General features: G+C 36.1%; 2 protein-coding genes across 2 annotated transcripts; one reads left to right on the plus strand and one right to left on the minus strand.

Annotated features, from left to right (window-relative positions):
• Positions 1–1,754: 1,754 nt before the first annotated feature.
• Positions 1,755–3,857, plus strand: LOC146901210 (1-aminocyclopropane-1-carboxylate synthase CMA101-like). Its single transcript, XM_085733933.1, has 3 exons — positions 1,755–2,036; positions 2,147–2,439; positions 2,547–3,857. The coding sequence occupies exons 1-3, from the start codon at positions 1,890–1,892 to the stop codon at positions 3,526–3,528; spliced, it is 1,422 nt and encodes a 473-aa protein (XP_085590059.1). The 5' UTR covers positions 1,755–1,889; the 3' UTR covers positions 3,529–3,857.
• Positions 3,858–11,778: 7,921 nt separating this feature from the next.
• LOC146901211 (uncharacterized) lies at positions 11,779–27,149 on the minus strand. The gene is made up of 4 exons (XM_085737036.1): positions 26,677–27,149; positions 26,254–26,590; positions 13,399–14,089; positions 11,779–13,142 (listed from the first exon to the last, which is right to left on the minus strand). The coding sequence occupies exons 1-4, from the start codon at positions 27,147–27,149 to the stop codon at positions 11,779–11,781; spliced, it is 2,865 nt and encodes a 954-aa protein (XP_085593162.1).
• Between the last annotated feature and the right edge of the window lie 783 nt (positions 27,150–27,932).

Raw genomic sequence — 27,932 nt, forward strand, 5'->3', positions numbered from 1 at the left:
TATATATGCAGCTAAAAGTATATCCACAATATGTCACAATATACCCAATAGAGAGATCCTAAGGTCTTCTTGACTCCAAGCCAACAAATTTGGTTTGTATAGTGGCAGTATTTTAAGACGAGGAGCATGAAAGAAAAAAAATAGAAAAACATTAGGAGACATGTTTGGGGAGGTTAAAAGTTGATTGGAGAAAGTGGCAGACACAAATTGGACAGGGTTAATACAAGAGGGGAGCTTATGGACCATACCATATTCATAAGCTATAAAGTTCCAATATAAATCCTCATGGACCTTGTAGGTCAGGCACTCAGGCTGAGCCATTTTCTATGAGATTTGCTGTCGGTATGGCGTTCTATGCGCCCAAACAACTTAGTCTGCATGCCATATGACCTTCCTCCCTAAGTTATATACTTTATGTTTCTTCATGTTTTTCACTGCGCATTATGTGCATCTAAGGAATTAATGTATTCAATATAGACATAACTCATTGCTACAAAAAATATTAATTTTTAGGAAATGTTAAATTGTGCCCTTAGGGCACATGTTAAGGAACCTAAAGCGAAAATTTTGTCTAAAAAATTATGCCAATTTATTTTTTTAGAGATTGAAAATTAATATTTTGTAATAAATATCTATCATTTATGGAACCCTTAACATGTGCTCTAAGAGCACAAGTTAGCATGACCCTTAATTTTTTTGCAGCAAGTGTGAATTAGAGTCTCACATGAAAAAGTGATTGTTGAACAATAATAAATTCAATGCCTTAAAATTTTAGGTTAAGATACGGTGATCTCAAATACGCTTTAAGACCCAACAAAATTATCAAAGAAAGTCAGATAAAAAACAATGCACAAGAACTAAAATCAAATTTCATATGAAATTGGGCATTTAAGCCTTGCTCAACATATAAAAAAAATTTGATGTGAATTTTTTTTATCCAATGAAAGCAATGCACAAAGATAAAATAAATAGTTATTTATTTAGGCACTGAAATGAACAAGGAGATGACATTATAGTATTTGAATGCATCAAAATTATAAAAACATAATTGAATGTGTATTTTGTTAGTCACTTTAAATATTATACATATATTCTTTTGTTTAGTTAGAACCTCGTTTAGTTAGGACCTCGAATTTGTATTTTATTAACCGTTTTAGTTCATACATACATTCAAGCTTTAGGATACTGCTTTATAAATAACTTTTAAATACTTAGACTTTAATCTAAATTCCATGTTTGATAAGCAATTTTAGGTTCTTCCTAGTAAATCCAAACAAACATACATCAAAACTCCTTAAGGCCAAGATTCAATAACACGGGAAGAAGAATATGCTTGGTTTCCTTGTTGCCCAAGAATTCACCTGAATTCCCACGCGAGATTAAACCCTGTGGGAGACACTTTCCACAAATTGGTCTTACAATTAAAAAAAATCATATAGTAAAATTAAATAAATAAATATACTCCTCATTATTGAGTGATACTAGGAGCGTGGACTTCTCGTGATATGGTTGGGACGGTGGACATATCACTATTTTTCTTAAGCAACATAGCACTATTATATTATCACATTTTTTAAATTCAAAAATGATTCTATTATATGGTTGGTTATGTCTCTTTCTATCTCTCTCTTCATCTCGAGAAGAAAAAGGTTACATATTTTAGTCAAAAGAGTTTCTGCAAAACCATGTGGCCCTCTATCTCACTAGCACTTCTTTTGCCTCTATAAATATATACACCCACCTCACTACTTCTCACAACAATTTCATCTTCAAAACAATTCATTCATCTAAAAAAACAAACATCTTTCTCTCCCCCAAACATTCTTTCTTCTTCTCCTTTTTACACTTGTTCATATTCCTTCTCAACCACCTCAAAAAACACAACAAAAATGAAGCTCTTGTCTACAAAAGCAACTTGTAATAGTCATGGCCAAGACTCTTCATACTTCTTAGGATGGGAAGAATACGAGAAAAACCCATACGATAATGTTCACAATCCTAAAGGAATTATTCAAATGGGTCTAGCAGAGAATCAAGTAATTAACTAGTCTTAAACTCTTAATTAATTTTTTTCATAACAACAACAAGAACAACCTTAAAAATTTATTTGTACTTAGCTTACCAATATTTTTTTTTTCTTTTGCAGCTCTCTTTTGATCTCTTGGAATCATGGCTAGCTAAGAATCCAGATGCATCTGGATTCAAAAGAGATGGAAAATCCATATTCCGTGAACTTGCTCTCTTCCAAGACTACCATGGCATGCCAGCATTCAAACAAGCATTGGTAGATTTCATGGCTGAAATTAGAGGAAACAAAGTTACTTTTGATCCCAACCACATAGTTCTCACCGCAGGTTCTACTTCAGCAAATGAGACTCTTATGTTTTGTCTTGCCGAGAAAGGAGAAGCATTCCTCCTTCCTACTCCTTATTATCCAGGGTAAGTAACATTGTTTTTTTTTTATTACTTAAAAACGAATGAAAGCGACAAGAGCTGTAACATCATTTGTGACATAGTTGTTGATATTTTTTTTTTTATTTGTGCAGATTTGATAGAGATCTTAAGTGGAGAACTGGTGTTGAGATTGTTCCAATACATTGCACAAGCTCCAACAACTTTCAAGTAACCGAACAAGCATTGCAACAAGCATACCAAGAGGCACAAAAACGCAACCTTAAAGTCAAAGGAGTAATGGTTACAAACCCATCAAACCCGCTAGGCACCACAATGTCAAGGAGTGAATTAAATCTTCTCGTTGACTTTATCAAAGAAAACAAAGACATGCATTTGATAAGCGACGAGATTTACTCCGGCACTGTTTTTTCCTCTCCAAACTTCATCAGCGTCATGGAAATTCTTAAAGACAGAAATGACTTTAACGACTCCAATGACGCTGATAATATTTGTGAGAGAGTTCATGTTGTCTATAGTCTTTCCAAAGACTTGGGTTTGCCAGGTTTCCGTGTTGGCGCCATCTACTCCGAAAATGATACGGTTGTTGCTGCTGCCACGAAGATGTCAAGCTTCGGCTTAATCTCGTCGCAAACACAATACCTTCTTTCCGCCATGCTTGGTGACAAAAAATTCACCAAAAACTACTTAGCTGAAAACTTAAAGAGACTTAAGAAACGTCAGAACAAGCTTGTTTCGGGTTTACAAAAAGCCGGAATTAGCTGCTTGGAAAGCAATGCAGGATTATTTTGTTGGGTTGATATGAGGCATCTTCTCCATTCCAACACATTTGAAGCTGAAATGGAACTATGGAAGAAAATAGTGTACCAAGTTGGTTTAAACATTTCACCTGGTTCATCTTGTCATTGTACAGAACCAGGTTGGTTTCGTGTGTGTTTCGCAAACATGTCAGAAGAGACTTTGAAACTAGCAATGAAAAGGTTGAAAGCTTTCGTTGTTGAGTCCACTGGCAATGTTAATGGTGTTACAACAAAAAGCACAAAGAGAAATTTACTCACTAAGTGGGTTTTTCGGTTATCGTCTCGTGATCAACGTGATCAACAAGAGGAACGGTAACTTGGTGAATGGTGATCGTAGTGTGTGTCTGTGTGAAGTGCTGAAGTTTGAAGAAACTAGCCATGCACAATATTACACTTCTATTTTTATTTTTATTTTTTTCTTTTTGCACTCCCCAGTTATTTCTTGGAGGAGTAGTTCAAAAAATGTTATTTTACTATATATATTTTTCGTGATTAAATTGTAGAGAGAGAGAAGCACTCTGCCCATGTGGATGTGAAGTGTGAGAATATTTAGTTAGTCTGGTCTGTATAAGTTTGATTTCATTAGCATGAAAATTATATCCTTATATATTATTAATCAATAAAAAGTTTGATTTATTTATGATATATTCTTGTGTTACTATGATTTCATGATTCCCCGACCATCAAAATCTTCTATATGTTTTCGGTACAAACCCGACCATCAAAATCTTATTGGTTATCAACAATGTGAAGTTTGATAATGTTATGTCTTGATGGTTTAATATTTTTTATAAAAAAATGAAGACACTAATGAGTAATGACCATTTCACAATTATATATAATTAGAGATTAAGGAATGAGATTCTTACTAGTGAGAGGTATGACACCTAGCTCATAGACAAGCAATGGATTAGATGATTTAATAATTACTAGTACTATTGGCAAATTAAAATAATTACGTACAAAGTTAATTAGATATGAAAAGATTATATCATGTCCTACCTTATGGTGACGGATTTGCTTGTATTAATTAGTAAGTATAGTACGGATTTGCTTGTATTAATTAGTAAGTATAGTACAAGTACCATGTGTTGATTAATTTCTTTTGCGACATAAGCGGTGTAGAAGATGGATTGGGCTATGCTTCTTATACAAACCGTCCTTCTTACCATTTTCTTTGTTTTCAACCATGCAACATCTTCCCAGGCGTATAACAAGGAAAATTTGCATTGTGTGTGGTTAAGAGGCCAAAAAAGTCAATAAGGTAAATTTCTAATGTTTTGAGTCATATATAGTATTAAAAAAAATATTAACTTTTTCCCATTTTGAGAGTATTTTAAGCCAATTTGGTTGAGGGAGCTCCTCCACTTTTTTCCCTTCAATTGTAAGAAAAGGATGTGGTAAACAGTAAACTAAGTTAAATCTGTGGGGAGAGATGTTGAAGTTTGAACTTGAAAAATAAAAACATTTTTATAATCATGTAACCGTAACCAGCAACTTAATCAAAAAGTGCTCAAGTTACTTGCAAGAGAAACATTTTTTAAGCCATTTAGGACACTTTGCTTTGCAGAACTTTCTGGAATTAATCATAGAGTAGTGATATTTTGACATCCATTTGATGACAACTTTGTTGACAACCTTGTTTTTCTCACTTCTTATTGATCAAAAACAATGGAGAGAGAAAAAGGAAGAGAGAGGATAACAACATCATGTGAGTATGAGAGAGAAAGTTGTCAAAAAGTGGTTGTCAAAATATCATTTCTCTTAATCATAGTCATCATCAATACTTAAAAAGTTGTTGTCTCATACAAACTACGCGGTGTGTACTACGTATGCAGCTACGCTGACTGGCCGCCAACCAAGTGCACAATGCTGTCCAAGAAACTTATTATTTTAAGGTTTTTTCTAGGTTACTTTGATGAGTTGTGGGTTATTAATTCATCAACTAATCAAATTTAATCACATCGATACATTAAAGTGTAACGAAATTTACAATATAGTTATCACATGCAAAGATGATTATGTATCTACTTTTAATTGATTGTTGGGTAAATTATCCACTGTTTTATAAAGGTAGTTCAGGTCTCACTATATTTTTAGCCGAAGAACTTTTTATTTTGGATGGTTAAATAAAACATGCATACCATTCATACATATCTAATTTCAAACATAATAACTTATATTAAAATAAATGAAACTTATATGATTAATTGTAATTTCAATTTTAAACATAATGATAAAATATTAATAATTAATTTTAAGACTAATATTCATTTGAGAGTGTCTAACAATTTTAAAACGCATGAAAGCCAAATAATGGTCAGAGCAAAACGGGATTACTTTGAAAAATCACCTAATCAACCAAAATGCAAAAGTTGATCGGAAAAGGATCCCGTAACGACCGTAAAAGCCGAATCAATCTGAAATCAAATATCAAATTCTGCCAAAAAAAAACTAATATACATGATAAATAAGTGATCCACATCTTCATTCATTCCGCAACCACCTGATCATAATAAATTTAAACAATTTAAATTAGATAATCTTATCGATCCAATTCAACCCATATACGCATGACACGTTAACTAAATTGACGAATGCATTATCACCTTAGCACGCTAGCTCATGTTCAACATATAGTCTCGTCAAATTGTGTTGCATAAATTCTACAAGATGGGGGACAACAACAAATATTACTACTCCTTGTTAAAACTACAAATATTATTACTATAATTTTTAAATTCTTCTTTTGTAGTAAAGTTTTTAATATCCTCGAGCACCGAAGATCCTGCACTATAGTAAGTTATAACTTAAAACGATTTGGTCACGCGTTCACACTTACATACACAATATAATATTGATTACTTATTTTCTACGACTCGTACATGTTGTTAAAGCACCAACCAATCACAAGCCTGATCAATAGCAGTTGAGAATAATATGCTTTGACCACAAAATTTGAGAATTATATGCTTATAAAATTTGTGGAAAAAAAAAAATGGTTAGATGATTCCATATACCAAATCAAACTTACATTAGTCTAATAATAAAAGTGTATAAAGTTAGATGATACTGTTTTCATGATTCCGTCTCTTATATAGATCATGATAATTTTTATAGTGAATCACATGGATCGATATAACTAACCATATATTTTGATCGATCATGGCTCTATGACTTATGCAAGTGGATTTATTTTTATTTTCTATTTTAGATTATAATCATGTTATACCAAATTATAGGATAATTATATTGCTATATATATAAAGTGATCGAGAGAATTTGGTGCAAGTCAATGGTCATTCTCAATTGAAATGTGATATGATAATTATTGAAATAAGGTGGTTGAAGATTTTTTAACAACAAATGTATGATGCCTATTTTACTTTAGCAGCCATAAACACATGAAAAGGATTGGATTTGCCTTAATTTAATGCTATGTATCAAGTATCAACGATCTTATAATTTAATAAATGGCTATATTAAATCACACAAATCCTCCCAAATTGAACCTTATTAGCTTGATGGATTTTGCTTGAGTGTGATAATGATTCTGAATGAGTGGTTTAAGTTAGATGATTTGCTAACAGAAGTGAAATGGTTGAATTGCATTATGGATTATTTTTATTTTTATTTTCGTAAACGCATGGATATTATATTGCAAATTAGTGTTGCTAATCTTAAAAACTCATTTTACTTCTATTATCAAATTAAATTTGTTTGATCACTGAGACGACGACGTCTGTTTGATCAAGCATCTTAATATGGAATGAAATAACTCTTAAATTCCTTTTTATATAAATTTCATTTCTCGTTAAAAGAATAATGAACCCATGTTATAACTTAGTGGTTGATTGTGAAGACATTTTAGGTGCAATCTTGTATTCAAACTTGGGTCACCACATTCCCGCTCCCATGTGTGTGTTTATTTGAGCACGAGGTGGTCACTAGACCAATAGCAAAAAAGGAAAAGATCAACTCCAATGCGATTTAAATGATTCAATGTCTTTAGTTTTTTTTTTAGTTTTTCGCACTTCAAAGGTGTTTCTCAGCTTTAGGTGTGAGTGTGGATGCTCTATCGAGGTTTCTACTTTTGTTTTAATCGTTTTATAATTTGAATGGAAATTCTGAATTTATGGCAACTGATAGATCTTTTTTAGGTGGAATACATGAGTTGTTAGATAGAAATAAGAGACTTTATTGTAGTCCGGTTGCACACTCGTGATGTCATCATGAGCTTCTTATTTGCTCTAAGTAACATTTTCGTTTTGAAAATTTTACCTTTAATGTCTTAAAAGTCTAAAAACTTATTTATTTCAATGCAAAACTTGGACTTTAACTAATTCTGTTTTTAGAACCTTAAAGCTTTATGGCACAAGTTAGTAAGATCCTTATTTAAATGACATTTTCTTCGGTTAATATCATCTAACAACAAATGACTTTGTCCAATCAAGTTTAAAATAAATAAAAAAGGAGGAGGAAAAAATTATTAAATAAAACGACACTAATGAATATTAATTTCACAATAGTTTATGAGAATATTTAATCTCCGTCCAAAACTACACAATCAAACTCTTAGCGTGTGTTTGGTTTAGAAGAGAGATTGCGAAGAGAGAAGTTGCTAAGAGAGAGTATGAGAAGAGAGAAAAAGATGAGAAATAGAGTAAATTTATTGTATTGTTTGGTATAAGAGAAAGATGAAAGAAATAGAGAAGAAAGAAGTGTTAATTATTTTTTATAGTACGAAAATACCCTTGCTTTTTTTCAAATAAATCCATTGATGCAGCTCCACTCCACCATCAGGCTTACGACCAATTCAACCCCTAATTTTATTTATTTATTTCTAAGCCATTCAAGTATTCAACCCATAATTATCATTTATCACCGCATTCATTCCCCAACTTCCTTCTTCTTCTTCTTGTTTTTTTAATGTGTTTTGTATTCTCTTAATTAAAATTCTGATAAAATTCAACTCTTAGTTATACATTCCCCTTCTCCACCTCCAAGATATAAAATTAATAAAAAAGTGTAAAATAAAATAAAATAAATGATACCCATTTCTCGACAGAGGCCTCCATTTCCTCAAACTACTCTTTAATACATAATCACCGTGTTCAGATTGAGTTATCTTCTTCGTTTGTAATTGCAATGGTGTTATTGCCACTGTGTTTTTGCCACCGTGTTTTTGCAGTTGTAAAGGGCAAAAAAGGGAAAACAATGAAAAACACAGTTTCTCCTGTCTTTCTTCGCAATTTTGAGTAGAAAAGATAAAGCGTGGGACCCACACGAAATTGGTCTCTCTCCCCAATTTCTTCGGTCTCCCAAACAGGAGAAGTGTGAGATCTCCTTCCTCTTTCTCTCTTCAATACTTCTCTCGCCTCTATTTCTTGCCAACCAAACACAGTGTTACCACTCAGCTGGTATGTCACAGATACTGCATTAAGCTTTTTGCTTTCGAAATATAACAATAATAAATTTTTGCTAAAAAAAATAACAAATATTATACAAATACCCATTACTTGCGTGGTAAGAGAAGCTTTGCAAATCTTAAGGCTTCATTAATTCTTAATCAAAGACACAATAAAGAAATTTGGATCATTGAGTTTATTCAACGATTAGGTGTAGGAATTTCGGTCGATTTCCAAATTCTTGTCAACAACATATGCATGTGACATAGAAGCTAATACTTTGGGGTACTACTAACTAACATATCATGAACTTCGTTTCTGGTAGTTTAAGCATTAATATTATAAAGTATAAAGTATAAAATAATATGTATCTTATAAAATAATAATTCACTACCCTTAGAACTTAAAACAGAAAACATGTCAACACGGTTTTCTGTTAGGATTTGTTTAACGCGTCTCAGATTTTGGACGGCAACGTAAAATACAGAATACCTATTTCATTTTGCAAATCCTAATACTAATATATACAATGTCATGTATAAGACAAAAAATAAATCAATAGAAGCTTTTGTTGAACGATAATTTAGTGGTATGCACATCCAAGAGGGGCCAAATTAAAGAGATTTTGTTTTTTGAAGGAATAAATTCATTGCATTTCATTTGCTAAAATATGCCAAATACATGTAGGTACATCATCAATAATATGGGGGCTAGGATTAGACAGGGCTGCCTGAGCTAACTCGTGAGCTACCCTATTTGCTTGCCTCCTATTGAACTCAACATGAGAGTTCTGAAATCTTTCCTCTAGCAGCTGTTTACAAGCAGTAATAATACACCCAAATTCGCTGCTATCATCTAAAGTAGAATTGACACAATCAACAACTCTTTTACAATCAAGTACAAAATCGACATTATCAAATTGTTGATTAGAGATCCAATCCAAGGCTGTATGCAAACCAACCGCCTCTCCCACCTCTACATCACAAAGAGGAGAAAACCAATTTGTTCTTGCAAGAACAAATGCACCATCATCATCTCTAAGGCACATGCCCAGTCCAACCCTGTTAAGAGAAGTGGAAAAGGATGCATCAATGTTGCATTTATACCTGCCAGGTGCCGGCTTCTTCCAACGATCCTCTTCTATACTTGTGTTGCGCACCTGTGGTGTGGTATTGTGGTTGTTACTGTGAGACCTGATGTCTTGGGCTGCTTTCCATTCTTCTAGTAAGTGAGTTGCACGTTGAAGAACCTGCACATTAGTTTCATTCTGATGCTGCCAAAGTTTCATGTTTCGGCTCTTCCAAAGACTCCACATAATCGTGGCCATAAGTTCACAATGCCCTGAAGAAAAATTCTGCAAAAAAGTAAATATAAGAGCATGAATATTATAGTCTTGCCGAAGCACCCTATCAACTGTGTCCCATAAATTCGCATCTCTCCATACTTGAACAGCTTTAGGACACTCTATAAGAATATGGATGCTATCCTCATAATTGTTACTACATTGAACACAATCAAGTGGACAAGAAACGCCTCTACTACTTAGGCGAGCCCGTGTCGGAAAACAACCACGACACACGCGCCAAAGAAAATTCTTGATTTTAGGAGGTACTTTCAATTTCCAAATAAGGTTCCACCGGCCATGTACATGCATATGAGAGTTATCAGCAATTTCAGATACACATATTTTATACGCACTTTTAACAGAATATTTACCACTTTTTTCCCCTTTCCAAATCATTTTATCTTCCGTAACAAGTGACTGAAGCGGTGTGTCAAGAATAGCTTGGGCAGTGTGCGCATCAAACAAGCTACAAATAAGGGGCACTTTCCACACCTTCAAATCTTGGTCAATAAACTCGCTTAAATTTACCTGCATCAAAGGCTCAAAAACTGGATTAGTTGTAGATAAAGACAAGCCGTCCTTAAGCCAAGGGGCACCTAAAAACGGTATATTAACACCAGAACCTATTCTCCACCGCACACCTTGTTTCACCACAATTTTGGCACTAAAAATACTTCTCCAAACATAGCTTGGATTATGCCCAATATTAGACCCGATGAAGTCAGAATTAGGAAAATATCTAGCCTTAAATAAACGGGAAACAAGGCTAGACTGATCAGTTTGAAATCTCCAACCCTGTTTGCCCAACATAGCCACATTAAAAGACGTCAAATCTTTAAAGCCCATACCTCCAAAATTCTTATGAACTGACAACCTTTCCCATGACATCCAATGTAACCCTCTGCGCATATTACCGCCATTACCCCACCAAAAAGCATTTATCATTTTTTCAATAGCATCAACTAATTTATTTGGCAGTAAAAAAACACTCATAATGTAAGATGGGATAGACTGTAATACCGATTTGATCATAACCTCTCTGCCAGCTTTTGATAAACACTTGCTACTCCAACTATTGATTTTGTGCCAAATACGGTCTTTGATGAATCCGAAAGTTGCCTCTTTACTTCTGCCCACCATGGATGGAAGGCCAAGATACTTGCCTGTTCCCATCACCGCTCTGACACCTAAAATGTTTGTAATAGTATCCTTCAAGTGCGTTGGAACAACACTGCTAAAGAAAACTTCAGATTTTGTTTTCTCACTATGGTTTTGATTATAATTGCATTAATCATTAGAACTGTAAACAATCCAAACTAATTAATAATCTAAAGATCTTTTGTCAGAAAGGAGAGGAAAATGATAGTAACGACTAACGAATTGTTGATAATTGACTTCTTTTTTTATTGTTGAATAATTAATTGAAAATGATCTTGTAGACACATGAAAAAATTATTTAATAGAGATTCTTAAAGACATTTTAAGCACCAAGACCGTATGATTAGTCACTAGTTGAGTGAATAGGTAATTTTGTCCCCAAAATTGTTACCATCTGCCAAGATAGTTCTTTTATTTAAGGAAAGAAACTTGTATCATTTCATTACTTAAAATGTGTTCAATACAATCTGGTATTTCTATCAAAATTTGGAAACTAGCTGAGGATGTGGCCGCCTTAGCTAATCTATGGGCTGCATCATTTGCTTGTCTCCTCACAAACTCAACACTAGAGTTGACATAATATTGTTCAAAGATAGTTTTACAATTATGAATAATCATCCCAAATTCTGTAACATCCTGATGTGCAGATGAAAAACTATCCACCACTTTTTTTAGCATCAAGCTCAAAATCGATAGGTCCTAATTGTAAGTGATGAACCCATTCTAAAGCTGATAATAGTCCAAGAGCTTCGCCAACATGTACCTCACAAACTGGAGTAAACCATTCAATTTTTGCCAAAACAAAAGTGCATGTATCATCCCTTATACAAACTCCTATTCCCACTCTATTAGAAAGTTGGGAGAAAGAAGCATCAATATTGCACTTAAATCTTCCTTCAGCTGGTTTGATCCATTTCACAGTTCCTTCTTGTCGTAGATGTGCACAAGATGTATTACAAATCCTACGTGCATCTTGCCAATCATGAAGCATAACTTTTGCACTCTCGACAACATAAACTGGAGCATCAATTACCTCATTCCACACTCTGTTGTTTCTTTGTTTCCATATACTCCACAACACACAACAAAATAAATCTGCATCATCCTTAGATAAATCCTGTAATGCTTTGAAAATAATATTCTTGCTATCCAGATCTTGTTGTAGCAAAATAGAAATAGATGAAAAGAAAGGAAGCATACTCCAAACATTTAAGCTACTTGGACATTGAAAAAATAAATGAAGTGTATCCTCATTGCTCACCGTACACAGTGTACAATTCATAGGGCATGTGACTCCTTTATCTTTTAGACGTACACGAGTTGGTAAGCAATTCCTACAAATTCGCCAAATAAATTTTTTTACCTTTGGAGGAATCTTGAGCTTCCAAATTAGATTCCAAGAGCCTTGTACCTTGAAATGGGATGTATCAAGTAATTCTTGCACACAAAAACGGTATGCACTACAAGCAGAGTATTCGCCATGATTTTCTTTTTTCCAGATGAGTCGATCTTCTGTCACTGATGGGTAGAGCGGTGTCTTCACTATATGTTCAACCACCTGGTGATCAAAAATTGACTGCAGGAAAGGTAAATTCCATTCCTTGCGGTCATGTAGCATGCAATTTGAGACTCTTAGATCAGCTAGAGGGAAATCTCCATCAGCATGTGGGATAAATGTAATATCATTTGCAATCCACTTGTTATACCAAACTGAGATATCATCACCATCGCCTATCCTCCATCTGCTTCCAGCTTTGAGAATAAATTTAGAGTTACATATGCTTCGCCATACAAAGCTAGGCTTATGTCCTAAAGTCGACTCAAAGAAATTGCACCTGGGATAATATTTTGCCTTGTAAAGTCTAGCTACCAAAGAATCAGGATTTGTCATAAGTCTCCAGCCCTGTTTTCCTAACATAGCTAGATTAAAGGTAGGTAGATTTTTGAAACTCATACCTCCATCATTCTTGTGCATAGACAAGTTATCCCAAGAAAGCCAATTAATACCTCTACTTTGACCTCTCGAATGGCCCCATCAAAAGGAATTCATCATTCTTTCAATTTCATCACAAAGAGAGACAGGGAGAGTGAACAAACTCATAAAGTAGGTAGGGATAGATTGAAGAACGGATTTGATGAGAACTTCACGACCGGTTTGAAAGACTTTTACTACTCCATAAATTTATCTTCTTCCAGATCCTATCTTTAATAAAGCTGAAAGTGGATTTTTTGCTTCTGCCTATCATTGAAGGGAGTCCCAAATATTTTCCAGTACCTAGAACAGCCTGTACACCCAAAATGTTTGCAATATTATTATGATCTGTAGTTAGAACATTTCTACTACAAAAAATCTCTGATTTTTGGAGGTTCACTGCCTGACCAGAAGCTCTCTCATAGGTAGATAAAATGGCTCGCATTTTACTTGCTTGGTCCACATTGGCTCTAAAAAAGAGGAAACAATCATCAACAAATAAGAGTTGAGATATAATTGGAGCATTATTACAAATTTTGACACCATTGATTTCACCCCTCGCTTCAGCTTTTCGAATAAGAGCAGAAAGACCTTCAGCACAAATAATAAACAAATATGGGGATAATGGGTCTCCTTGTCTCAAACCTCTTCCTGGGATGATTTGACTTGTGGCATTACCATTAACAAGCACAGAGTAATCCACTGTTTCAACACACATCATAATCCATTTAACCCATTGATCATAAAACCCCATTTTTGTCATAACCCCTCGAAGGTAACTCCAATCAATCATGTCATAAGCTTTGCTAATATCAAGATTTAAAGCAACATCCCCTTTCTTACCTTTAACTTTTGATTCCATGTAGTGAATTATTTCAATAGCAGCCATGGCATTATCTAAGATAGACCTCCCAGGCACAAAGGCTGATTGACTATCTGAGATGCATTTATCCAATACTAATTTCAACCTGTTTGCTAAAACTTTAGCAACAATCTTATAAATCACATTACACAAAGCAATAGGCCTCCAATCCTTCATTGAGACTTGGGAGTCTCCTTTTGGAATAAGAACAATATTAGTCATATTCAGGTTAGAGGGAAGGGTATGAAGGTGAGAAAAACACAAGAAGGGGGGTTGAATTGTGTTTTAGAAAAATTCTTCGTTTCTCCTAAAAACTGAACACACTGATCAGAAGCTAAGCGAGACAGCTTCTGAAGTGATAATCAGAATCTAAATGCAGCGGAATAAAACAGAGAGAGAGAAGAAGAACGACACAAAGCAATTATACTGGTTCCTTCCACAATCCGGAAGTAGTCCAGTCCCCCTTGCACTTCCAAGGAGATTTCACTATGAGTAATATCTGATTACAAATGCTCAAGCACACAAGCAAGAGACTTCCAATGCTCAAGCACACAAGCAAGAGACTTCCTTTGCTCAAGAACACAATCAAGAGACTTCCTGCTCAAGCACAACTGCAAGAGACTTCCTAACTAAACAAAATTACACAGAAAATTGTTTAAGGTTGAACACTTGATATACAATCAGAGGTGCTCACAATACAAATCAGATACAGACTCAATGGACTTAAGAATTTCTAAGATATGACTTTGAGACACAGAAATTCTAAGTGAATGCAGAACAATTTCAGCAGAGGTTTGGTACTTGTGAAAATCTTTGTGAGTCTTTCGTTCAGCGTTCTTGCATTACCAATTCTCTAGGTCTTCACTCCTTTATATAGAGGTGTGAAAGAGACGTTGTGAAATTGCCAGCACACCAAAGAGTCGTTGTTGAAGCTTGATCTTTCACCAATGATCTTTTGCCTGATTTGGTTGTTGTCCTATGAAGAACCAATTTGAAATCCATTCCTTATCCAAAGGAACATCTATGCAGGCGAGACCGTATTCTGGAGCTGTTTTCTTGTCTTGAAGCGTGGACACAAAACAGAGTAGTGGAGAACGTGGTTGTACAATTCGTACAAAGTACAATGTCAACGCTTTCGTCCAAATTGCAAGCACAAGCCTTCAAACACCTTTGAAATGACCGTTGCAAAACTCCACTAATCCTTTGTTTGTGTTTTCGAATCCAATAGACAGCTTTTGCATTGATAATTCTTCAATTCTTGAATCTTTTGCAAATCCAGTTGAGATTCAGCTTCTGGTGAAATAGCTTCTGATGAGGCAGCTTCTGATGATGCAGCTTCTGATGATGTGACTTCTGCAGCTTCTGATGACGCAGCTTCTGATGATGTGGCTTCTGGACCTCTTGTCTTCAGAAGCACTATTCTTCAGGAGCAGCTTACTTCAGGAGCGCTATTTCTTCAGGAGCAGCTTGACTTCAGGAGCGCTTTGCCTTCAGAATCATCTAAGCTTCATTTCCTTTTGCTCTTTATTTGCTCATTCAGAACCAATGATGATGTAACTTTATAATTATGGTCCTGTACACTTGAACAAATATTAGCTAGTCCAATTTACAATTTTTAATACCTTGTTATCATCAAAACTCTTTAAGGTTCATTGTTAAACACATTTTGTTCCAACAATCTCCCCCTTTTTGATGATGACAAACAAAAGTATTTAAAATTGATCAATTGTTGTTAATCTAATTAACAAGTTGACTTTGGGGTTCTGAGGTTTGTAAGCTCAGAATCTGAGGTTTGTAAGCTCAAACTCCCCCTGAGTCTGATAGTCTTTAAGGTGAGGTTTGTAAGCTCCCCCTAAGTTCTATCCAGGTTAATTAAATTCATTTTTCGCGCAATAATATTATCAGAGCTTAAAAACAAAATTGAATCATTGAAGGAATTAACTTATAGATAAGAAGAATGGTTCAATTAACTTTACTTGAATTTTGATACTCCTTCGTTCGTTCATAGCTTATACCAATAAGGTAAAAAAAATGATAGAAGTTTTTCAAAAATTTCAAATGCCATTAATGGGGCTCAGAGCCTTTAAATACTTGTCACATATACTCCCCCTTTTGTCATTATCAAAAAAAATTGAAATAAATTTAAGCATAAAAGACAAAAAGATATGAGAAAAACTCAAACATGAGAGAGTATAATAGGAATTGAACTAAATAAATCAGAGCAAAAAAAAATATGAACATGTATATTCAATTGTCAGAAGCAGCTAAACAGTCAGAATTAGTAAGCATTCAGAAGCAAGAGAATTAAGACAAGATGGTTTCAGAAGCAAGGATTAAGAAAATAAAACAAACAACAAACAAAAAGTAAAACACAAGGGTGTGCAACTAAGGGTTGGTTTGTTGTTGTTTCTTCATCTCCTTCATTTCTTCAATCTTCTTCTGCAACAGTTTTTCAAGTTGTTGTTGCCTCTGGAGAAGAGCTTGTTCCCTTTCCTTAGCTTCTTGCTGCTGCTGTGCCATCTGTTTCTTCAGAAGCTTACACAACCTGGCTTCTCTGGTCAAGTAGTCCGTTTCTGAGAAGAAAGGCTGGTTTGCCAGGAGCAGTGTAGAACTTCTTACTCTGAGACTCTGATTCACATGCTCCATTAGCCTTCTGACTGATGCTTGCTTGACTCTGATGCATTTAGCCTTGATCTCTTCGATAAGCTCAGCTGCCCGGTTCTGAAGAGATGCCCAGGAGTCTTCATATGCACTTGAGAGATCAATTGTCCTTCTTTGATCCACCAGATTATGCATCTGACTCAGAATTGTCAGAAGCTCAGAATTAATATATCCAGATTCCAGGATGTTTGAGGGTGGTTGTTCAAGGATTTCAAGATCAGAATCACTGATTTCCAAATCTTAAACAGGGTTAGGAACTGGAATGGTAAAGTGTGTTTGTGTGTTTGAAGATGAGGGCTGGTCAGAGGCAATGTGAGTGGTAGAGGTTGAAGCTTGAACATTGACTAGAGAGATGTCAACATCCATGGGAGTTGGTTCTGGGGAGTGTTCAGGTAAAGGTTGAAATTCAGTTTCAGTTGGTGGTTGTTGTGGTGAAGATGATGTTTGAGTGTTTAGTTGGGGGTCAATGGTAGCTGTTGGTGATTGTGGGGGTGTTGTGGGTTTATATGGTTCAGGTGTTTGTTGATGGGGGTTTTCTGAAACAACATTTTCAGAAACAGCTGCTTCTGGAGTTGTTTCAGAGGCCTTTTCTGAGGTAAATTTGTCTATGGGTAACTCACCTGAGTAGTGGAGAGCAAGATTGTCTAAGACAGAAGTGTCTTCTAATGGTTCAGGTGCTGATGGTGAAGAGGGTGAAATGGGGATAGAGGTGACTGGAATCTGGATTACCTGATCTGCAGGGCCAGCTTCAGAAGTGATCTTCTGTGGACCAGCAGATTGAGGAACTGCTTCTGAAGTTCCCTCTTCTGGAGCATTTTCAAAAACGAGCATCATATCGTCTTCCTCATTGTCTTCAGAAGGCTTACCAGCAATGGCTCTTACTTCAGCCAATTTCTCTTTGAAGTACCTATCACAATCTTCCATACCCAAGGCCTTGAGCTTTTCATCTCTTTGATGAGTGTATTGTGCTTTTAGATCCTTTTTGTCTGAAATAAGTTCAGAAGCACGTTCATCTGCCATCCTTTTCCTTATTGGAGTCATCTCAACCATAGGACTCACAAGTTGAAGGGGAGCCTTCTTCTTCTTCAGCTTGGGATCAGCCTCTTCTTTCTCCATTTCTTCAAGAGCTTCCTCCAGCTGCTCTTGAGTGATTACCAAGTCTGCCTTACCTTTTCTTCTCTTCTGTGGAATAGAAGCAGCACCAACCTTCTGCATCTTTCCTTTTTCCTTGATAGAAACAGGTTTAGCAGCTTCTGACTCAGTACTAGTTCTGGCCTTCTTTCCTTTAGTAGGAGCAGCATCAGATTCAGAACTAGTTCTGGCCCTTTTCCCTTTAGGTGCATCAGAAACAGCAGCTTCTGACACAGCAACTGCTTTGGCCTTCTTGCCTTTCCCTTTAGCAAGAGCAGCTTCCTCCTGAGACCTCGCATCTTCCTCCAAGACGTACTCAGCTACTGATTGAACTAGGAAATCAGAGTCACTTTCCTTAAAGATGGGAGGAAAGTCCCTGATTATCTCAGTTTCAGCAGTTGTCATCTCTAACCACTTTTCATCTTTAGGGGCTTCTTTGATGAACTTCATAGAGCATAAGCTCCTGCTACTGATAGTCCTTTCAGCAGTAGAGACTTCGAAACATCTATCAGAAGCACTCCTTGTCCTTTTTAAGAACTCCAGCACCCTTCCTTGATAAAAGATTTCAGACAGCAATCTTCCATAGGGTACTTGTTTTCTTCCTCTGATAGTGCTTTCATTTATGGCCCAGCAGAGATGATCCATTACATATCTTGGGAAGTTTATCTTTTCCAGAATAGCCATGAAGTAAATTGCTAGCTTCTGTTGATTGTTGGGTTGGTCAGAACCTCCTGCTCTTTGAAAGAAGCAATCATTACTGAATTTCACCAACATCCTGTTGTGAATCTCCATTTCAGAAGGCTTTGCATCTTTCTTCCCACCCAAAAGAGTGTTGTAGTAACCTTGTAGCAGGACATCTTCCTTCCTGACTATTTCTTGGAATCTTCCCTCTGCATCCATCCTACAAGCTTTAGCTATAACGTCCTCAGTGATGGTTATAGGAATGCCCATCACTTCAGACCTTATTTCTAAGCTATCAAATGATGTAGGATTCATATCCATGACCATTTTCCCTTTCTTTGACCCAGCATGTTTGCTTACGACTTTTGCAGGCTTTTCATTGTACACTTCAGCTTTTAACCAAAAGTCCTTGACCAAGTTCACATATGTTGGCCCATTAAGCATCTTGTAATACTCAGACAGCATCTGAGTCTCTATCAATCCTTCCATGTTTACTTCATACTTCTTGAGTGAAACAAAATCCACCGGTGACTCTACTTGAACTATTAAGGATTCCCATGGAATATCCATAGTCTTCTCTTTGTAGATGGACCCGGATTCTGATACGCTTTGCTTGTTTGATGTAGATTCTGAAACTTTTGAGCTTGATGATGCCATTTGATGATTGACGAAGATTTGAAGAAGATGAAGATTTTAGGGTTCTAAGGTTGAGAGAATGCGCTTACTTCGCAAGAGGTTTGAGAGCAAATGTGTTTGTTGTGAGTGAGTAGTGTGTGAATTGACAAAGTGTTAAAAGTAAAACGATTGCAATTCAAAAGAGACAAACAAACATAACATTAATGACAAAATTGGGGGCGCGTGAAAAGTACTTTCAAAGCTATTAAATCATCATTGCCCTTTTAGTTATACACCAACACATACAGGCCACGTAAGAAGTTCACAGAGTAACTACCAAGTTAGTGGGCCAGAAGTTACTTTTTAAAAGGTAACTTCCAACGTTTCCACTAATTCAACTATTCAGAAGCAACAAATCCAGCTTCTGGACTTCAGATGCTGACGTCATCATCAGAAGCGAGTTTTCCTCAGAACCTCAATAAAGAGCTTCTGATGGACTACCGCTTCTGAACTAACTTCAGAACCTAAAATCCTATTCAGGAGCAAGCAAGCATTTAATCAGATACAAAGTGCATGTTCAAATTTTTCTTTATAAAATCAAATCTTTCAACAGTTAAAGGCTTAGTAAATATATCAGCCCATTGATTTTCAGTATCAATGAATTGTATATCTAAAATTCCTTTTTGAACATAATCTCTGATAAAATGGTGTTTGATTTCAATGTGCTTCGCTCTTGAATGCAAAATTGGATTTTTAGTCAAACAAATAGCAGCAGTATTATCACAATAAATGGGAATACTGTTAGCAGTTATCTGATAATCTTCCAACTGATGTTTCATCCAAAGTAGTTGTGTACAACAACTTGCAGCTGAAATGTATTCTGCTTCTGCTGTAGACATAGCAATAGTTGTTTGTCTTTTGCTAGCCCAGGATATAAGATTATCACCCAGAAATTGACAATTGCCACTGGTTGACTTTCTTTCAATCCTATCACCAGCATAATCAGCATCACAGAATCCAATTAGCTTATAATCTAAGGATTTCCTATAAAGGAGTCCAAGATTAGTTGTTCCTTTCAAATACCTGAAGATTCTCTTGACAGCAGTCATATGAGATTCTCTAGGATCTGATTGGAATCTTGCACACAAGCATACACTGAATAAAATATCTGGCCTAGATGCAGTGAGGTATAACAAAGAACCAATCATACCTCTATACAGCTTCTGATCTACTTTAGCTCCTTCATCTTCTTTGCTCAGATTGCACGTAGGATGCATTGGAGTGTTCATCACTTTACAATCTTCAAGTTTGAACTTCTTCAGAAGCTCCTTTGTGTACTTTGATTGATGAACATAGACTCCATCCTTGCATTGATTGATTTGAATGCCCAGGAAGAACTTCAGCTCTCCCATCATGCTCATTTCAAATTCATCCTGCATTAACTCAGAAAATTCCTTGCAAAGAGATGCATTAGTAGAACCAAATATTATATCATCAACATATATTTGCACAACAAGAATATCTTTCTCAAGGGTCCTTCTGAAGAGTGTAGTGTCAACCTGTCCTCTTTTAAAATCATTTTTGATTAAGAAATTACTTAGTCTATCATACCAAGCTCTGGGAGCTTGTTTCAAGCCATATAGTGATTTCTTCAGTTTAAAAACATGGTCAGGATATTTAATATCCTCAAATCCAGGAGGTTGCTTGACATACACTTCTTCTTCTATGACACCATTTAGAAATGCACTCTTGACATCCATTTGATATAATATTATGCCATGATTAACTGCATAGGAAAGAAGTAACCTGATTGCTTCCAATCTTGCAACTGGAGCAAACGTTTCAGTGTAATCAATGCCTTCTTGTTGACTATACCCTTGTGCAACAAGCCTGGCTTTGTTTCTTGTTACTTCACCTTGCTCATTCAGCTTGTTTCTGAATACCCATTTTGTTCCAATAATGTTCTTGTGCTGAGGTTTGGGTACCAGATCCCACACATCATTTCTTTGAAATTGATTCAACTCTTCTTGCATAGCTAGGATCCATCCATCATCTGAAAGTGCTTCATCAACTGTTGTAGGTTCAATCATTGAGATTAGTCCAATCATTGACTCCTCTTGTCTGAAATGTGATCTTGTTCTTCTTGGACTATCTTTGTTTCCAATGATTAGCTCCTCAGGATGTGAAGACTTGTGTTTGAATGTGTTTCTGGGAGGATCTGCTTGATGTGAGCCATCTTGTGCTTCATCAGAAGCAGTTTCATCTTGCGCTTCTGATGTGGGTTCAGCTTCTGGACTATCTTCAGACTCAGCTATCTGATCAGGTTCTGGAGTAGCCTCAGGAACCTGTATCTCTGCAAAACTTTCACCTTGCTTTGAAGTTTTATCTTCAAGCTCCTTGTCATCAAATTTAACGTGCATAGATTCTTCAACACAAAGTGTTTCTGAATTATACACTCTGTATGCCTTTGACCTTTCAGAGTAACCTAAGAAGATTCCTCTTTGGGCCTTGGCATCAAATTTCTTTAGGTAGAGCTTGTTGTTCAGAATGTAACATGTACATCCAAATTGATGAAAGTAAGAGATATTTGGTTTTCTTCCTTTAAAGAGTTCATATGATGTTTTCTCCAAAATAGGTCTAATATAGATCCTGTTTTGAACATAGCATGCTGTATTCATTGCTTCTGCCCAAAAATGTTTTGGTAAATTGTTTTCATGAATCATGGTTCTGGCCATTTCTTGTAAAGTTCTATTCTTTCTCTCTACAACCCCATTTTGTTGTGGTGTTCTAGGAGAAGAGAACTCATGGAAAATTCCATGTTTTTCACAAAAAGCTTCAAATGGCTCATTTTCAAATTCTCCACCATGATCACTTCTGACTTTCAAAATTTTTGATTCTTTTTCAGATTGAATTTGAGTGCAGAAGCTACTGAATACATCACACGCAACATCTTTACTCTTTATGAATTTCACCCAAGTCCATCTGCTGTAATCATCAACAATGACTAATCCATATCTACTTCCATATAAGGATGCAGTACTTACTGGTCCAAATAAATCAATATGGAGTAATTCTAAAGGTCTTGAGGTTGAAACAATGTCTTTGGTTTTAAAAGATGATTTCACAATTTTCCCTCTCTGACATGCACCACAGAGTGCATCTGAATGATAGTCAATGTCTGGTAGCCCTTTCACAAGTTGTAACTTACTAAGCTTAGAGATTAACCTCCAGTTAGCATGTCCCAACCTTCTGTGCCACATCCATTTCTTATCATTCACTGATAGTAGGCAAACCACCTTCTGATCAGCCAGTTCAGAAAAATTGATTTTATAGACATTGTCAACTCTCTTTCCCTTGAACACAATGGATTTGTCTTCCTTGTTGATTACTGTACAGTTGGGTTTTTCAAAAAGCACATCATAACCATTATCACAAAATTGACTAATGCTCAAAAGGTTATGTTCAAGACCATCTACCAACCATACATTATTAATTGAGGTAGAGGAATTACCAATAGTTCCTGTACCTATGATCCTGCCTGACTGGTTGCCTCCAAATTTCACATTTCCTCCCTCTTTCATTGTTAGGCTGAGGAACATGGACTTGTCTCCTGTCATGTGTCTTGAGCAACCGCTGTCTAGGTACCATGATCTTTGCTTTGGTACTGCTCTTAGACATACCTGCATCATTGACATTTTTAGATTTAGGTACCCATTGTTCTATGGGTCCTGGAAGGTTAGTACTTAAGGCTTTACTCTTCACTTCTTGTACCTTGTGCTGTGAGTTGGGTTGCTTCTGATTAACCATCACCTTAGGTTTTGGTACTTCAGAAGCAGTAACTATCTTCTTCTGAAACTTAGACTTCAGAACCCCAGATTTTGGTTTCACCAGACTCTGAGGAATAGGTTCTGATCTTTTCAGGATCCTGACCTTTGAAGTCTTGGAATCAGATTTGATCATAGCCTTTGACTTAGAGTTCTTTGGCGTTGAAGTAATCTTAGCCTTAGGACTAGAAGCTTCAGGTTCTGATTGAACAACAGTTTCCAACTCAGCCCCTTCTGGTACAAAGAATGTTTTCAGACCTTCCTTGATGCATTCACAACAAGATTTTAGATTGGTTTTCTCAAGTTTCACTTCTGGAAAACCAATTCCTCTGCCATTGTTCTTGTAAATGCTATAAATCATAGAAGCTACTCTGCTTCTGTCAATGCCAGATATAATAAAATCTTCAAGAGCAATTTCATGGTTACTTAAAGGTTTTTCATTACACTTTTCTTGTAGCTTCTGACATAAGAACCTGAGCTGATCTTCATATGTTTTACACATGAAGTCAAAGCCCCTAAGTCTTTGTTCAGAAGCTTTCAGATCCAATAGAGTTGATTTTTGCTGTTGTACCAAATCAGCATATTTTTCTTTTAAATCCTTCAACTCATTGGTTCTTACTTCAAAATGTGTAAGAAGTTCTTTAAGTGACTCAACAAGTTCATCTCTGGGAATTTTGGAATATACCTCGTTTTCATCTTCTGAGTCTGAATCTGATCCAGCTTCTGAAGTTGCTGTTGCTACCAACCCAACAACTACCTTTGCATCTTCATCAGCTTCCTCTTTATCAGAACCAGATTCACTACCCAAATCATCCCAGGTTGCCATTAAACTCTGCTTAATCTGCTTCTTGAGTTTGCTTGGTTTGAATGTAGACCTCTTTGACTTGTCCTTTGACTTTTCTCTTTGAAGATCAGGGCATTCAGCAATGAAGTGTCCAGGCTTCTTACAGTTGAAGCATCCCTTCTGATCTTCTTTCTTTGAGCTTCTGGAGTTACCCCTTCTGGAGAGAAACTTTCTGTTCTTCTTGGCCAGATATTGAAGTCTGTTTGAGAGCATGGCCATTTCAGCAGCATCTGGTTCAGAATCTGAACTTGACTGTTCTTCCTCTTCAGATTCAACCACTTTGAGAGCTTTTGATGACTTGCCTTTGGATGGAAGAGCTATTGATTTACTCTTCTTAGTAGACTCATGTTCATTAAGACTTAACTCATGAACTTTGAGAGAACTAACAAGATCTTCGACACTTAAAGTGTTTAAATCTTTAGCTTCCTCAATGGCAGTCACTTTTGGTCTCCATCTGGCAGGTAAGCTTCTGAGTATCTTGCTTACATGATCAGAAGCAACATAGCTCTTCTTTAGAATCTGTAGCCCAGAAACTAAGGTTTGAAACCTTGAGTACATCTCCTCAATAGTTTCATCATCCTTCATCTTGAATAACTCATACTGATGTACAAGCAGGAGAGCCTTTGCTTCTTTGACCTTCTTGCTCCCTTCATAATTTGAACAGAGAGAAGCAAACATAGCTTTAGCAGTGGATTTGTCACTCATCTTCATGTATTCTGCTTTGGGTATGGCAGTGACAAGAGCTCCTCTGATAATATGATGCTTCTTGTAAAGTTTCCTCAGTTCTGGAGTATGTTTCTTTCTATCCACAGCAGCTCCTTCTTCATCAAGGACTAAATCACCAACACCATCTTCCAGAATATCCCATAATTCTTCATCCAGGCTCATGATGTAACTGTAAAAGTTGGTCTTCCACCAAGAGAACTCTTCAGCATCTCCATTGAACTTTGGAACTTTTCCAACACTGGTTTTCTTACTATCACTATAATCATGTGAGACATGTTTATAGCTAGTATCACTAGAACCAGTAGGAGGAGGAGTAGACATGTTTTTCTCAGATCTTTGACTGTTGCACGGTTAAGTGTTACACAACAGACCAAGGCTCTAGATACCAATTGAAGGTGAGAAAAACACAAGAAGGGGGGTTGAATTGTGTTTTAGAAAAATTCTTCGTTTCTCCTAAAAACTGAACACACTGATCAGAAGCTAAGCGAGACAGCTTCTGAAGTGATAATCAGAATCTAAATGCAGCGGAATAAAACAGAGAGAGAGAAGAAGAACGACACAAAGCAATTATACTGGTTCCTTCCACAATCCGGAAGTAGTCCAGTCCCCCTTGCACTTCCAAGGAGATTTCACTATGAGTAATATCTGATTACAAATGCTCAAGCACACAAGCAAGAGACTTCCAATGCTCAAGCACACAAGCAAGAGACTTCCTTTGCTCAAGAACACAATCAAGAGACTTCCTGCTCAAGCACAACTGCAAGAGACTTCCTAACTAAACAAAATTACACAGAAAATTGTTTAAGGTTGAACACTTGATATACAATCAGAGGTGCTCACAATACAAATCAGATACAGACTCAATGGACTTAAGAATTTCTAAGATATGACTTTGAGACACAGAAATTCTAAGTGAATGCAGAACAATTTCAGCAGAGGTTTGGTACTTGTGAAAATCTTTGTGAGTCTTTCGTTCAGCGTTCTTGCATTACCAATTCTCTAGGTCTTCACTCCTTTATATAGAGGTGTGAAAGAGACGTTGTGAAATTGCCAGCACACCAAAGAGTCGTTGTTGAAGCTTGATCTTTCACCAATGATCTTTTGCCTGATTTGGTTGTTGTCCTATGAAGAACCAATTTGAAATCCATTCCTTATCCAAAGGAACATCTATGCAGGCGAGACCGTATTCTGGAGCTGTTTTCTTGTCTTGAAGCGTGGACACAAAACAGAGTAGTGGAGAACGTGGTTGTACAATTCGTACAAAGTACAATGTCAACGCTTTCGTCCAAATTGCAAGCACAAGCCTTCAAACACCTTTGAAATGACCGTTGCAAAACTCCACTAATCCTTTGTTTGTGTTTTCGAATCCAATAGACAGCTTTTGCATTGATAATTCTTCAATTCTTGAATCTTTTGCAAATCCAGTTGAGATTCAGCTTCTGGTGAAATAGCTTCTGATGAGGCAGCTTCTGATGATGTGACTTCTGCAGCTTCTGATGACGCAGCTTCTGATGATGTGGCTTCTGGACCTCTTGTCTTCAGAAGCACTATTCTTCAGGAGCAGCTTACTTCAGGAGCGCTATTTCTTCAGGAGCAGCTTGACTTCAGGAGCGCTTTGCCTTCAGAATCATCTAAGCTTCATTTCCTTTTGCTCTTTATTTGCTCATTCAGAACCAATGATGATGTAACTTTATAATTATGGTCCTGTACACTTGAACAAATATTAGCTAGTCCAATTTACAATTTTTAATACCTTGTTATCATCAAAACTCTTTAAGGTTCATTGTTAAACACATTTTGTTCCAACAGGGTACCTGTCGAAAGCCACTCACAACATTGAGAAAAAATTTCTTCTCCACAACTTCCCCAAAATTTCTGAAAAAACCAGGATTGAATCCATCTGGTCCTGGACATTTATCTGGCTTCATAGAAAAAATGGTCTCTTTGAATTCATCTATCACAAAAGGTGTTGTCAACAAAGTGTTGTCTTCCAAAGATATAGATTCATGAATGACATCAATAACCGGTTGAATGTCGTTGCTTTGAGCTTGAAATAGATCAACAAAGTAATCACGTGCAACCTCACAAAGTTTGTATTCATCAGAGACACGATTATTGTTGACATCAATGAGAGAAGTATCCTTGAGGAGGCTGTGACATGAAAGAATTTAGTATTGAGGTCTCCGTCTCGTAGCCAATGTATTTTAGCACGTTGACGCCAAAAAGCATCTTCTTGCACAAGAAGTTGATTCATTCGATTCCTGAGAGAATTAAAAGAATTGATATTGTCACAATCCAGTTGACCCCGCATGACATCAAGTTTCTTACGACAATCATCAATGTCTCGTCGGAATTGTTGAAAATGATTTCCATTCCAACTCAAGTGATCCATTGCACATATATCCAACTTATCACCAATTGGTTGAGCACCATAACCACTCCATTTTTCTTTAACATAATTGCTGAAATCAGGATCAAGGAGCCAAGCATTCTCGAATTTGAATCGTGATTGCATTCTTCTGCCTCTTATACCTAGTTCGCAAAGCAACATAATGGGATAGTGATCTGAAGATGGCGCAGGCAGGTTTTCTAAAATTGCATTTGGGAAGAGATTGCTCCAAGTATCAGTAGCCAAAGCACGATCAAGTCTTTCTTCAACTGCTCTAACCGTACCAAGGCTTTTGAACCAAGTATAAGCATACCCTTCCATATGAACATCTACAAGATAGTTCTTGAATTTTTCTAATCACGGTATATCTTTAAGATTGTAATGCGTTAGTCAAAATAATCTATCTATTTATATATAAAAAAAACCTATCTATTTCCAAAAAAAATAATTTATCTATCTACTTCAATCTTTATAAACTATATGACTAAACAATATACAACTTCGTTGCAAAAAGACCGACAGACCTGTTAACCAATAACACATAATTATGCTGCAAAATTTGCGAAAAAGACTAAATGTTTTTTGTGCTAATCCTCTCTGGTTATCAAGAAAAGAGCGCAGAGTGATTCAGAGCTTGATCGGGAGGTAAGTAAAGTATGGTCGAGAATTGTTCCTCAGAGAAATATAACTCATGTTCTCTTAATTGATTCGTTTTATGACAGCGTATTAATCTCTTGAGTTCAATCATTTGGTTAGAAAATTACTAAATTGATTAATATATTTCAATTTAAGAGACTAAATTGCTATTTTGAAAATTTAAATGACTAAATTAATCGATCTTTATATTATTTTAAAGACATGAATTCCTATATTCAAATTTAAAGGCAAAATAGATGTAATCATGTTTGATGCATTGTCGACGTAGATGGGTAGACACATCTACAACCAAGATACATATCTTATTTCGCCACGTTGCAAGAGTCTAGCTAACACTTATGCTATCTCAATCAATATTGATAATGCCAATTTACTCCTTAATTGAGATATAATTGGGGCAGGATTATTGATAACATGGTATGGGTAACATGTGGGTTTCACATGATG

This window comes from Medicago sativa, chromosome 8 (assembly GCF_051527215.1).
Source record: "Medicago sativa cultivar Bolivia chromosome 8, Bolivia_mono, whole genome shotgun sequence".
Taxonomy (NCBI): Eukaryota; Viridiplantae; Streptophyta; class Magnoliopsida; order Fabales; family Fabaceae; genus Medicago; species Medicago sativa.

Excerpts from the sequence above, each read along its gene's own strand:
- LOC146901210 (XM_085733933.1), top strand. The coding sequence starts at position 1,890 with ATGAAGCTCTTGTCTACAAAAGCAACTTGTAATAGTCATGGCCAAGAC. Across the intron at positions 2,037-2,146 it reads TGGGTCTAGCAGAGAATCAA|CTCTCTTTTGATCTCTTGGA; the intron begins GTAATTAACTAG and ends TTTCTTTTGCAG. Across the intron at positions 2,440-2,546 it reads CCTACTCCTTATTATCCAGG|ATTTGATAGAGATCTTAAGT; the intron begins GTAAGTAACATT and ends TTATTTGTGCAG.
- LOC146901211 (XM_085737036.1), bottom strand. The coding sequence starts at position 27,149 with ATGGAAGGGTATGCTTATACTTGGTTCAAAAGCCTTGGTACGGTTAGA. Across the intron at positions 26,591-26,676 it reads CGAATGAATCAACTTCTTGT|CCTCCTCAAGGATACTTCTC; the intron begins GCAAGAAGATGC and ends TTCATGTCACAG. Across the intron at positions 13,143-13,398 it reads GGGTGTACAGGCTGTTCTAG|GTCAAAGTAGAGGTATTAAT; the intron begins GTACTGGAAAAT and ends GCCATTCGAGAG.